Source organism: Panulirus ornatus, chromosome 30, assembly GCF_036320965.1.
Source record: "Panulirus ornatus isolate Po-2019 chromosome 30, ASM3632096v1, whole genome shotgun sequence".
NCBI classification, from domain to species: domain Eukaryota; kingdom Metazoa; phylum Arthropoda; class Malacostraca; order Decapoda; family Palinuridae; genus Panulirus; species Panulirus ornatus.
The window spans coordinates 11,964,418-11,977,964 of record NC_092253.1 but is presented as its reverse complement, the minus strand read 5'-3'; the positions used below and the strand labels follow the sequence as shown (position 1 = coordinate 11,977,964).

The 13,547-nt window shown below is 42.0% G+C and overlaps 2 protein-coding genes across 2 annotated transcripts in view; one reads left to right on the top strand and one right to left on the bottom strand.

The window, feature by feature from the left end:
- LOC139758274 (probable glutamate receptor) overlaps positions 1-13,547 on the bottom strand; it is a 355,157-nt gene that overhangs the window by 250,328 nt on the left and 91,282 nt on the right. The gene's annotated exons all lie outside the window — the stretch shown is intronic.
- LOC139758244 (probable glutamate receptor) overlaps positions 1-13,547 on the top strand; it is a 30,436-nt gene that overhangs the window by 14,911 nt on the left and 1,978 nt on the right. The window contains exon 9 of the mRNA XM_071679455.1: positions 5,988-6,087. Coding sequence (XP_071535556.1) covers positions 5,988-6,087 — 100 coding nt within the window. The remainder of the gene's footprint in view (positions 1-5,987; positions 6,088-13,547) is intronic.

The window sequence follows — 13,547 nt, the reverse complement described above, 5'->3', positions numbered from 1 at the left end:
ATATATATATATATATATATATATATATATATATATATATATATATATATATATATATATATATGTATTTTTTTTTTTGTCGCTGTCTCCCGCGTTTGCGAGGTAGCGCAAGGAAACAGACGAAAGAAATGGCCCAACCCACCCCCATACACATGGATATACATACACGTCCACACACGCAAATATACATACCTACACAGCTTTCCATGGTTTACCCCAGACGCTTCACATGCCCTGATTCAATCCACTGACAGCACGTCAACCCCGGTATACCACATCGATCCAATTCACTCTATTCCTTGCCCTCCTTTCACCCTCCTGCATGTTCAGGCCCCGATCACACAAAATCTTTTTCACTCCATCTTTCCACCTCCAATTTGGTCTCCCACTTCTCCTCGTTCCCTCCACCTCCGACACATATATCCTCTTGGTCAATCTTTCCTCACTCATTCTCTCCATGTGACCAAACCATTTCAAAACACCCTCTTCTGCTCTCTCAACCACGCTCTTTTTATTTCCACACATCTCTCTTACCCTTTCGTTACTTACTCAATCAAACCACCTCACACCACACATTGTCCTCAAACATCTCATTTCCAGCACATCCACCCTCCTGCGCACAACTCTATCCATAGCCCACGCCTCGCAACCATACAACATTGTTGGAACCACTATTCCTTCAAACATACCCATTTTTGCTTTCCGAGATAATGTTCTCGACTTCCACACATTTTTCAACGCTCCTCGAACGTTCGCCTCCTCCCCCACCCTATGATCCACTTCCGCTTCCATGGTTCCATCCGCTGCCAAATCCACTCCCAGATATCTAAAACACTTCACTTCCTCCAGTTTTTCTCCATGCAAACTTACCTTCCAATTTACTTGTCCTTCAACACTACGGTACGTAATAATCTCGCTCTTACTCACATTTCCTCTCAGCTTTCTTCTTTCACACACTTTACCAAACTCAGTCACCAGCTTCTGTAGTTTCTCACCCGAATCAGCCACCAGCACTGTATCATCAGCGAACAACAACTGACTCACTTCTCATGCTCTCTCATCCACAACAGACTGCATGCTTGCCCCTCTTTCCAAAGCTCTTGCATTCACCTTCCTAACAAACCCATCTATAAACAAATTAAACAACCATGGTGACATCACGCACCCCTGCCACAAACCAACATTCACTGAGATCCAATCACTTTATTCTCTTCCTACACGTACACGTGCCTTACATCCTCGATAAAAACTTTTCACTGCTTCTAACAACTTGCCTCCCACACCATATTTTCTTAATACCTTCTACGGAGTATATATATCAACTCTATCATATGCCTTCTCCAGATCCATAAATGCTACATACAAATCTATTTGCTTTTCCAAGTATTTCTCACATACATTCCTCAGAGCAAGCACCTGATCCACACATCCTCTACCACTTCTGAAACCACACTGCTCTTCCCCAATCTGATGCTCTGTACATGCCTTCATCCTCTCAATCATTACCCTCCCATATGATTTGCCAGGAATACTCAACAGACTTATACCTCTGTAATTTGAGCACTCACTTTTATCTTCTTTGCCTTTGTACAATGAAACTATGCAAGCATTCCGCCAATCCTCAGGCACCTCACCATGAGTGGTACATACATTGAATAATCTTACCAACCAGTCAGCAATACAGTCACCCATTTTTTAATAAATTCCACTGCAATGCCATCCAAACCTGCTGCCTTGCCGGCTTTCATCTTTTGCAAAGCTTTTACTACTTCTTCTCTGTCTACCAAATCATTCTCCCAAACCCGCTCACTTTGCACACCACCTCGACCAAAACACCCTATATACTCACTCCATCTATTCCTCACATCACCACTACTTGTTATCACCTCCCCATTAGACCCATTCACTGATGTTCTCATTTGTTTCCTTGTCTTACGCACTTTTTTTACCCTCTTCCAAAACATCTTTTAATCATTCCTAAACTTTAATGATACTCTCTCACCCCAACTCTCATTCCCCCTCTTTTTCACTTCTTGCACCTTTCTCTTGACCTCCTGCCTCTTTCTTTTATACATCTCCCAGACATTTGCACTATTTCCCTGCAAAATTCGTCCAAATGCCTCTCTCTTCTCTTTCACTGATAATCTTACTTCTTCCCACCACTCACTACCCTTTCTAATCTGCCCACCTACCACGCTTCTCATGCCACAAGCATCTTTGCGCAAGCCATAACTGTGATACACCGAAAACACAGCTTCCTCTCCACATCCAAGATTCACAGACCTTTCCATGGTTTACCAGAGATGTTTCACATGTCATGGTTCAGTCCATAGACGGCATGTTGACCACGATATACTATGTCGTTCTAATCCACACTATTCCTTGCACGACTTTCACCCTCTTGTATGTACAGGACCCGATCGTTCAAAATCGTTTTCGCTAGTTCCTTACACCTCCAATTTGGCCTTCCGCTTCTACTTGTTCCCCCCACCTTTGACATATATATCCTCTTTGTCAACTTTTCTTCACACATTCTCTCCATATATCCAAACCATTTCAATACTCCCTCTTCTGCACTATCAACCACACTCATTTTATTACCACGCATCTCTCTTACCTTTTCATTACTTACTCGATGAACCCAGTTCACAACACTTATAGACCTCAAACATTTTATTTCCAACACATCCACCCTCCTCCATATAACCTTATCTGTAACCTATGCCTGCAACCATGTAATGCTGTTGGAACTACCTTTCCTTCAAACATACCCATTTTTCCTCTCCGAGATAACGTTCTCTTTCCATATACTCTTCATCGTTCCCAGAACCTTCATCCCCTCTCCCATCCTTGGATACACTTCCACGTCCATGCTTCCATTCGTAGTTTAGTTCATTCCCAGATATCTGAAACACTTCACTTCCTCGAATTTTTCTCTATTCAAACTTACATCCCAATTTACTTGCTTCTCAACCCCACTGAACCTAATAACCTTGCTCTTCTTCGCCTTCTACGGCAAGCGCGGAATGCGTGGGAAGCATTCTTTCTCCCCTCTCCCTAGGGATGGATTGTATGCAGCATTTATGGATATGGAGAGGGCATATGATAGAGTTGATAGAGATGCTCTCTGGAAGGTATTAAGAGTATATGGTGTGGGAGGTAGGCTGCTGGAAGCAGTGATAGGTTTTTATCAAGGATGTAAGGCACGTGTACGAGTAGGAAGAGGGGAAATTGATTGGTTCCCAATGAATGTCGGTTTCCGGCAGGGGTGCATGATGTCTCCATGGTTGTTTAATTTGTTTGTTAGGGAGGTGAATGCAAGAGTTTTGGAGAGAGGGGCATCTATGCAATCTGTTGTGGATGAGAGAGCTTGGGAAGTGAGTCAGTTGTTGTTCGCCGATGATAGAGCAACGGGGGCTGATTCATGTGAGAAACTGCAGAAGTTGATGACTGAGTTTGGTAAAGTTTGTGAAAAAAGAAAATTGAGAGGAAATGTGAATAAAAGCAAGGTTATTAGGTACAGTAGGATTGACGAGCTAGTCAATTGGGAGGCAAGTTTGAATGGAGAAAACTGGAGAAAATGAAGTGTTTTAGATGTCTGGGAGTGGATCTAGTAGCCGATAGAATCATGGAAGCGGAAGTAAGTCAGAGGATCGGGGAAGGGGCGAAGGTTCTGGTAGCGTTGAAAAATGTGTGGAAGGCGAGAACGTTGTCTCGGAGAGACACCAAGCTATTAAGGTATTAAGAATATATGGTGTGGGAGGCAAGTTGTTATAAGCAGTGAAAAGATTTTATCGAGGATGTAAAGCATGTGTACGAATAGGAAGAGAGGAAAGTAATTGGTTCTCATTGAATGTCAGTTTGCGGCAGGGGTGCGTGATGTCTCCATGGTTGTTAATTTGTTTATGGCTGAGGTTGTTCGGGAGGGGAATGCAAGAGCTTTGGAGAGAGGGGCAAGTATGCAGTCTGTTGTGGATGAAAGAGCTTGGGAAGTGAGTCAGTTGTTCTTCGGTAATGATACAGCGCTGGTGGCTGATTTGGGTAAGAAAGTGCAGAAGCTAATGACTGACTTTGGTAAAGTGTGTCAAAGAAGAAAGCTGAGAGTAAATGTGAATGAGACCAAGGCTATTAAGTACAGTAGGGTTGAGGGACAAGTCAATTGCTGGTAAGTTTGAATGGAGAAAAACTGGGAGTGGAAGTGAGTCGCAGGGTGGGGGAGGGGGCGAAAGTTCTGGGAAAGTTGAAAAAGTGTGGAAGGCGGGAACATTATCTCGGAAAGCAAAAATGGGTATATTTCAAGGAATAATGGTTCCAACATCGTTATATGGTTGCGAAGCATGGGCTATAGATAGAGTTGTGCGGAGGAGGGCGTATGTGTTGGAAATGAGATGTTTGAAGAGAATATGTGGTGTGAGGTGGATTGATTGGGTAAGTAATGAAAGGATAAGGGATATGTGTAGTAATGAAAGGAGTATGGTTGAGAGAGCAGTAGAATGTGTCTTGAAATGGTTTTGCTACATGGGGAGAATGAGTGAGGAGAGATTGACAAAAAAGGATATATATGTTAGAGGTGGAGAGAACAAGGAAAAGTGGGAGACGAAATTGGAGGTGGAAAGATGGAGTGAAAAAGATTTGGAGTGAACGGGGCCTGGACATGTAGAATTCTATGCGTGGCGGGGTGGCAACGGAAATGTATAGAGGCAACAAGTATGAATTATGTGCATGCGTATATATATATATATATATATATATATATATATATATATATATATATATATATATATATATATATATATATATATATTTTCTTTTATTTTGCTTTGTCGCTTTCTCCCGCGTTAGCGGGGTAGCGCAAGGAAACAGACGAAAGAATGGCCCAACCCGCCCAAATACACATGTATATACATACACGTCCACACACGCAAAATATACATACCTATACATCTCAACGTATTCATATATATACATACACATGTACATAATTCACACTGTCTGCCTTTACATCGCCACCTCGCCACACATGAAATAACAAACCCCTCACCCCTCATGTGTGAGAGGTAGCGCTAGGAAAACACAACAAAGTCCCCATTCGTTCACACTCAGTCTCTAGCTGTCATCCACAGCTAACTATCCACATCCAGGCCCCACAGAACTTTCCATGGTTTACCCCAGATGCTTCACATGCCCTGCTTCAATCCATTGACAGCACGTGGACCCCGGTATACCACATCGTTCTAATTCACTCTATTCCTTGCACGCCCTTCACCCTCCTGAATGTTCAGGCCCCGATCACTCAAAATCTTTTTCATTCCATCTTTCCACCACCAATTTTGTCTCCCACTTCTCCTCGTTCCCTCCACCCCTGACACATATATCCTCTTGGTCAATCTTTCCTCACTCATTCTCTCCATGTGACCAAACCATTTCAAAACACCCTCTTCTGCTATCTCAACCACACTCTTGTTATTACCACGCATCTCTCTTGCCCTATTATTACTTACTCAATCAAACCACCTTACACCACATATTGTCCTCAAACATCTCATTTCCAGCACATCCACCCTCCTGCGCACAACTCTATCCATAGCCCACGCCTCACAACCATACAACATTGTTGGAACCACTATTCCTTCAAACATACCCATTTTTGCTTTACGAGATAATGTTCTCGACTTCCACATTTTCTTCATGGCTCCCAGAATTTTCGCCCCTCCCCCACCCTCTGATTCAAATCCGCTTCCATGGTTCCATCCGCTGCCAAATCCACCCCCAGATATCTAAAACACTTCACTTCCTCCGGTTTTTCTCCATTCAAACTTACCTCCGAATTGACTTGACCCTCAACCGTACTGTACCTAATAACCTTGCTCTTATTCACATTTATTCCGTACCATGAACTAATTGAAGATTGCATGACTTATTCGTATATTCATGCCTATGCCTACATATAATTACTTTACAAATTTCTTTTCTCTCTTCATTGCAAGGGAAGTGTGACTTTTACTTATCAAGGGGAGGGTTCCTGCCTCGGATGTATGGCTTGATTGGTCAAAAGAAAAGCCCAATCGTACCAGCTATTAGTAAAAGGTAAGGTACTTGTTGCCTAGTTAGTTTGGATTTTCAGTATGTCTGTGGGGATCATGTTAGGTGCTTGAGGACTGGAGGAATGCATGTGTAGTTTCGCTGTATAAAGGCATGAGGGATGAAGATAATTGTTCGTCTTAGAGATGGGTAAGTTTATTGCGTGTACTTGGTGAGTTGTACGGTGAGGAACAAGGTAGTTGCATCAGTGGTATACAGGATACGTTGATCGGGCGTTTGCTTTGAAGAACGGTTGTGAAAAGTGATTAGAGGAATAGAGGGATATACATGCGGCATTTATGGATCTAGAGAAAGCATATAGTTAAACTGGGAGAGATGCTCTCTGGTGTAGGAAGAAATATATTTGATGGAGTAAGAAGGTTCTGTCAAGAGAGTTAGGCGTGTGTGCGAACACAGAATGATTGAATGTTTTCCAGGTGAAGGCTGGTCTGCGGCAGGGGTGTGTGATGTCACTATGACTATCTCATTTATATATGGATTGGGTGCTGAGGAAGGTAAATACAAGGGTCTTGTAGAGAGGGGCATGTATGCAGTTTAGAGGGGGTGACAGTGCCTGGATGGAAGGTCATCTTTTGTTTGCTGATAACTCAGGACTGGTAGCAGATTTAAAGAGAGAAGCTGAAGAAGTTGGTTTCTAGACATGGGAGAGTGTGAGAATGGACAAAGTTGGGAGCAAATGTGAATCAAAGCAAGGTTATCATATAATTTTTAACACTGAAGAGAGACAGGTTAGTTGAGGAATGAGTTTGAATAGAGAAAACTTGGAGGAAATGAGGTGTTACGGATAGATGGGAGTGACCATGGCAACGAATGGAGTCTTGGGAGCTGAAGAGAAGCATGAGGTGGGGGAAGGGGCGAAGGTCCTGAGAGCGATAAGGAATATGTTTAAAGCGAGGTCGGCATTTAGAAGTGCCAAAAGCAGGCATGTTTGAAGGAACAATAGTCTTCACTCCGCTATATGGTGCGAGGCTTTAGCTCTAGATGAGAATATACGGAGAAAGTAAATGTGAGAAAAATCAAATACTTGAGAGTATGCGGTGTAAAGAGAGATGATCGAGTAGGAAATGATATGGTAAGAAAGGTATGCAAATAAGAAGAGCATGGTTAAGAAAACTGAAAAGCTGGCGCTGAAATTAATTGGATAAATGAAGGAATGAGCTTTAAAAGTTGAAGGGACACGAGAAGAGGGGGACTGAATTTCAGACGAAAGGATGGAGTGAATATGGGTTTGAGTGCTTGGGGCGTGAGCGAGCACAAAGATGAAAGATGTGCATGGGATAGAGTAAATTGAAATGATGTGGTACATAAAGGGTGACGTGTTTCCAGAGGACTGAATCAAGGCACATGAAAAAGACTGGAGATAACATAAAAAGGTCTGTGGAACATGACTAGAAAGGGGCCCTGTTTTCACTGTATAACACATGACAGTTGGAAAATGGATGTGAGCGAAATAGGCCATTTCTTCGTCCACTAACTTGCGAAAGCGGAAATGGTGAAGAGGTATACTCACACACACACACACACACACACACACACACACACACACACACACACACACACACACACACACGCACACACACACACACACACACGCACACACACACACACACACACACACACACACACACACACACACACACACACACACACACACACACACACACACACACACACCTTTTCTCTTTCAATAACAACTCCACTTCTTCACCCCACCACTCAGTACTTTTCTGATCTAACCACCCCCTACCTTTCTCATGCTACATGCATCTCTTGCGTATACCATCACTGATACCCTAGATACATTCCATTCCATACACACTCCCCTCGCGTCATTTCCTCTCACCTTTTGCCATTCATTCTCTCCAGATACTTCCTCAAATAAATATCCTTTCCAAGATCACTTACTCTCACCACTCTCTTCTCACCATCTTATTTCTATTATCTTTTTGAAAACATCTACAAATCTTCACCTTCGCCGCCACAAAAAGGGACCAGACATCCCATCAGCTGCCCCTTTCAGCCTATTGACATCCAAAAGTTTCTGTTTCACTCGCCTACCAATTAGCACGTAATCAAATAATGCACTTTGACCATCTCTCCTACTCACATACGTATACTTATGTATATCTCTCTCTTTAGACCATGTACTTCCAATCACCAGTCTTTTTTAAGCATACAAATACACAAGCTTTTCACCATTTCCATTCATATCAATGAATACCCCGTGTACAGCAATTATACCCTCAACTACATTACTCATCTTCGCATTCAAATCACCCATCACTAATATCTGGATCAGTGCACCAAAGCTGCTGACACACTCACTCAGCTACTCCCAAAACACTTGCATCTTGTGATCTTTCTTCACATGACCATGCATAAGAACCAATAACCAATAATCAATATATATATATATATATATATATATATATATATATATATATATATATATATATATATATATATATATATATATATATATATATATATATATATTGTTTTATTTTGCTTTGTCGCTGTCTCCCGCGTTTTCGAGGTAGCGCAAGGATACAGACGAAAGAAATGGCCAAACCCACCCCCATACACATGTATATACATACACGTCCACACACGCAAATATACATACCTATACATCTCAATGTACACATATATATACACACACAGACATATACATATATACCCATGCACACAATTCACACTGTCTGCCTTTATTCATTCCCATCGCCACCTCGCCACACATGGAATACCATCCCCCTCCCCCCTCATGTGTGCGAGGTAGCGCTAGGAAAAGACCACAATTGGGCCCATTCGTTCACACTCAGTCTCTAGCTGTCATGCAATAATGCCCGAAACCACAGCTCCCTTTCCACATCCAGGCCCCACACAACTTTCCAGACGCTTCACATGCCCTGATTCAATCCACTGACAGCACGTCAACCCCGGTACACCACATCAATCCAATTCACTTTATTCCTTGCCCGCCTTTTACCCTCCTGCATGTTCAGGCCCCGATCACTCAAAATCTTTTTCACTCCATCTTTCCACCTATAATTTGGTCTCCCACTTCTCCTCGTTCCCTCCACCTCCGACACATATATCCTCTTGGTCAGTCTTTCCTCACTCATTCTCTCTATGTGCCCAAACCATTTCAAAACACCCTCTTCTGCTCTCTCAACCACGCTCTTTTTATTTCCACACATCTCTCTTACCCTTACATTACTTACTCGATCAAACCACCTCACACCACACATTGTCCTCAAACATCTCATCTCCAGCACATCCACCCTCCTGCGCACAACTCTATCCATAGCCCACGCCTCGCAACCATACAACATTGTTGGAACCACTATTCCTTCAAACATACCCATTTTTGCTTTCCGAGATAATGTTCTCGACTTCCAAACATTCTTCAAGGCTCCCAGGATTTTCGCCCCCTCCCCCACCTTATGATTAACTTCCGCTTCCATGGTTCCATCCGCTGCCAGATCCACTCCCAGATATCTAAAACACTTTACTTCCTCCAGTTTTTCTCCATTCAAACTTACCTCCCAGTTGACTTGACCCTCAACCCTACTGTACCTAATAACCTTGCTCTTATTCACATTTACTCTTAACTTTCTTCTTTCACACACTTTACCAAACTCAGTCACCAGCTTCTGCAGTTTCTCACATGAATCAGCCACCAGCACTGTATCATCAGCGAACAACAACTGACTCACTTCCCAAGCTCTCTCATCCACAACAGACTTCATACTTGCCCCTCTTTCCAAAACTCTTGCATTCACCTCCCTAACAACCCCATCCATAAACAAATTAAACAACCATGGAAACATCACACACCCCTGCCGCAAACCTACATTCACTGAGAACCAATCACTTTCCTCTCTTCCTACACGTACACTTGCCTTACATCCTCGATAAAAACTTTTCACTGCTTCTAACAACTTGCCTCCTACACCATATATTCTTAATACCTTCGACAGAGCATCTCTATCAACTCTATCATATGCCTTCTCCAGATCCATAAATGCTACATACAAATCCATTTGCTTTTCTATATATATATGTATATATATATATATATATATATATATATATATATATATATATATATATATATATATATATATATATATATATATGTATACGAATGTATACATACCTAAACATCTTAGCGTATACATATGTATACACACACAGACATATGCATTTATACACGTGTACTTAATTCATACTATCTGCCTTATTTCTTCCCGCCGCCACCTCTCCACACATGAAATGACAACCCCCTTCCCCCTCATGTGCGCAATGTAGCACTAGGAAAAGACAATAAAGGCCACATTCCTTCACACTCAGTCTCTAGCTGTCATGTATAATTCACCGAAACCACAGCTCCCTTTTCACATTTAGACCCCACAAAACTTTCCATGGCTTACCCCAGACGCTTCACATGCCCTGGTTTAATCCATTGACAGCACGTCGACCCTTCTATACCATATCGTTCCAATTCACTCTATTCCTTGCACACTTTTCACTCTCCTGCATGTTCAGGCCCCGATCACTAAAAATCCATCTTTCCACCTCCAATTTGGTCTCCCACGTCTCCTCTTTCTCTCCACCTCTGACACATATATCCTCTTTGTCAATCTTTCCTCACTCATTCTCTCTATGTCACCAGAAAATTTCAAAACACTCTTCGGCTCTCTCAACCACACTCTTTTTATTAACACACATCTCTCTTACTCAATCAACTATCTCACGCCACATAACATCCTCAAATATATCATTTCCAGCACATTTACCGTCCCCCGTACAACTCTATAACCCACGCCTCACAACCATATAACATTGTCGTAACCACTATTCATCCAAACATACCCATTTTTGCTTTCCATGATAACGGTCTCGACTTCCACATATTTTTCAACACTCCCAGAATTTTCGCCCCCTCCCCCACCCTATGACTCACTTCCGCTTCCATGGTTCCATCCGCTGCCAGACCCACTCCCAGATATCTAAAACACTTCACTTCCTCCGGTTTTTCTGCATTCAAAATTACCTCCATGTTGACTTGTCCCTGAACCCTACTGTACCTAATAACCCTTCTCTTATTCACATTTACTATCAGCTTTCTTCTTTCACACACTTTACTAAATTCAGTCACCAGCTTCTGCAGTTTCTCATCCGAATCAGCTACCAACGCTATATCATCATCGAACAACAACTGACTCAATTCCGAAGCTCCCTCATCCACACAAGATTACATACTTGCCCCTCTTTCCAAAACTCTGTCATTCACCTCCCTAACAGCCCCATCCATAAAAAGATTAAACAACCATGGAAACATCACGCTCGCCTGCCGCAAACTGACATTATCTGAGAACCAATAATTTTCCTCTCTTCCTACTCGTACACATGACTTATATCCATGATAAAACTTTTCACTGCTTCTAACAACTTAGCTCCCACACCATATATTGATAATAGCTTCCACAGATCATCTCTATCAACTCTATCATATGCCTTCTCCAGATCCATAAATGCTACATACAAATCCATTTCCTTTTCTAAGTATTTCTCACATACATTCTTCAAAGCAAACACCTGATCCACACATCCTCTACCACTTTTGAAACTACACTGATCTTCCCCAGTCTGATGCTCCGTACATGCCTTCACCCTCTCAATCAATACCCTCCCATATGATTTCCCAGGGACACTCAGCAAACTTATATCTCTGTAATTTGAGCTCTCACCTTTGTCCCTTTTGCCTTTGTATAATAGCACTATGCAAGCATTCCGCCAATCCGCAGGCACCTCACCAAGAGTCATAAATTACCTTACCAACCAGTCAACAACACACTCACCTCCATTTTTAATAAATTCCACTGCAATACCACCAAAAGCCGACGCCTTTGAGGTTTTCATCTTCGGTAAAGCTTTTACTACCTTTTCTCTCTTTACCAAGTCATTCTCCCTAACCCTCTCACTTTGCACACCACCTCGACTAAAGCACCCTAATTCTGCCACTCTATCATCAAACACATTTAACAAACCTTTAAAATACTCAATCCATCTCTTTCTTATATCACCGCTACTTGTTATCACCTCCCCATACGCCCCCTTCACTGATGTTCCCATTTGTTCCCTTGTCTTACGCACTTTATTTACCTTCTTCCAAAACATCCTTTTATTCTCCCCAGAATTTAATGATACTCTCTCCTCCCAACTCTCATTTGCTCTCTATTTCACCTCTTGTAGCTTTCTCTTGACCTCTTGCCTCTTTCTTTTATATATCTCCCAGTTATTTGCATTATTTCCCTTGCAAAAATCGTCCATATTACTCTGTCTTCTCTTTCACTAGTAACCTTACTTTTCACCCCACCACTCACTACCCTTTCTAATCTGCCCACCTCCCTCCCTTCTCATGCCATAAGCATCTTTTGCACAAACCATTGCTGCTTCCCTAAACACATCCCATTCCTCCCCCACTGTCCTTACGTCCTTTGCTGTCACTTATTTCCATTTTTCACTCAGTTTCTCCTGGTACATCCTCACACAAGTCTCCTTCCCAGCTAACATACTCTCATCACTCTTTTCACTGAAACATTGTCTTGTTTTTTGAAAACTTCTACAAATCTTGATCTTCGCCTTCACAAGATAATGATCACACATCCCTCCAGTTGCACCTCTTAGAGCATTAACACCCAAAAGTATCAATTTCAGAACTAATCATCTAATACGAAATCTAATAACTATCTTTGGCCATCTCTCCTACTTACTTACGAATACTTATATATATCTTTCTTTTTAAACCAGGTATTGCCAATCACCAGTCCTTTTTCAGCGCACAAGTTAGAAGCTCTTCACCATTTCCACTTACAAGACTGAACACCACATGTGCACCAATTATTCCCTCAATTGCCACTTTACTCTGCTTTGCATTCAAATCTCCCATCACTATAACCCGGAATCGTGCATGCAAACTACTAACACATTCACTCAGCTGCTCCAAAAACACTTGCCTCTCATGATCTTTCTTCTTTAAGTTTTACCGATACCAGTTTAGAGTGTACTTTCTGACATTCTATCACATACTCCCACCACTCCTGTTTCAGGAGTAGTGCTACTCCTTCCCTTGCTCCCGTCCACTTGCCAACCCCTGATTTTACTCCCAACACATTCCCAAACCGCTCTTCCCATTTTCCCTTGAGCATCATTTTACACAGAGCCAGAACATCCAGGTTCATTTACTTAAACATACTACCTATCTCTCCTTTGTATTCATCTTGGTTACATCCACACACAATTAGACACATTAATCTGATCCTTCGAGGAGGATGAGGACTCCCCGCGTGACTCCTTCTTCTGTTTCCCCTTTTGGAAAGTTACATGTATATATATACATATATATATATATATATATATATATATATATATATATA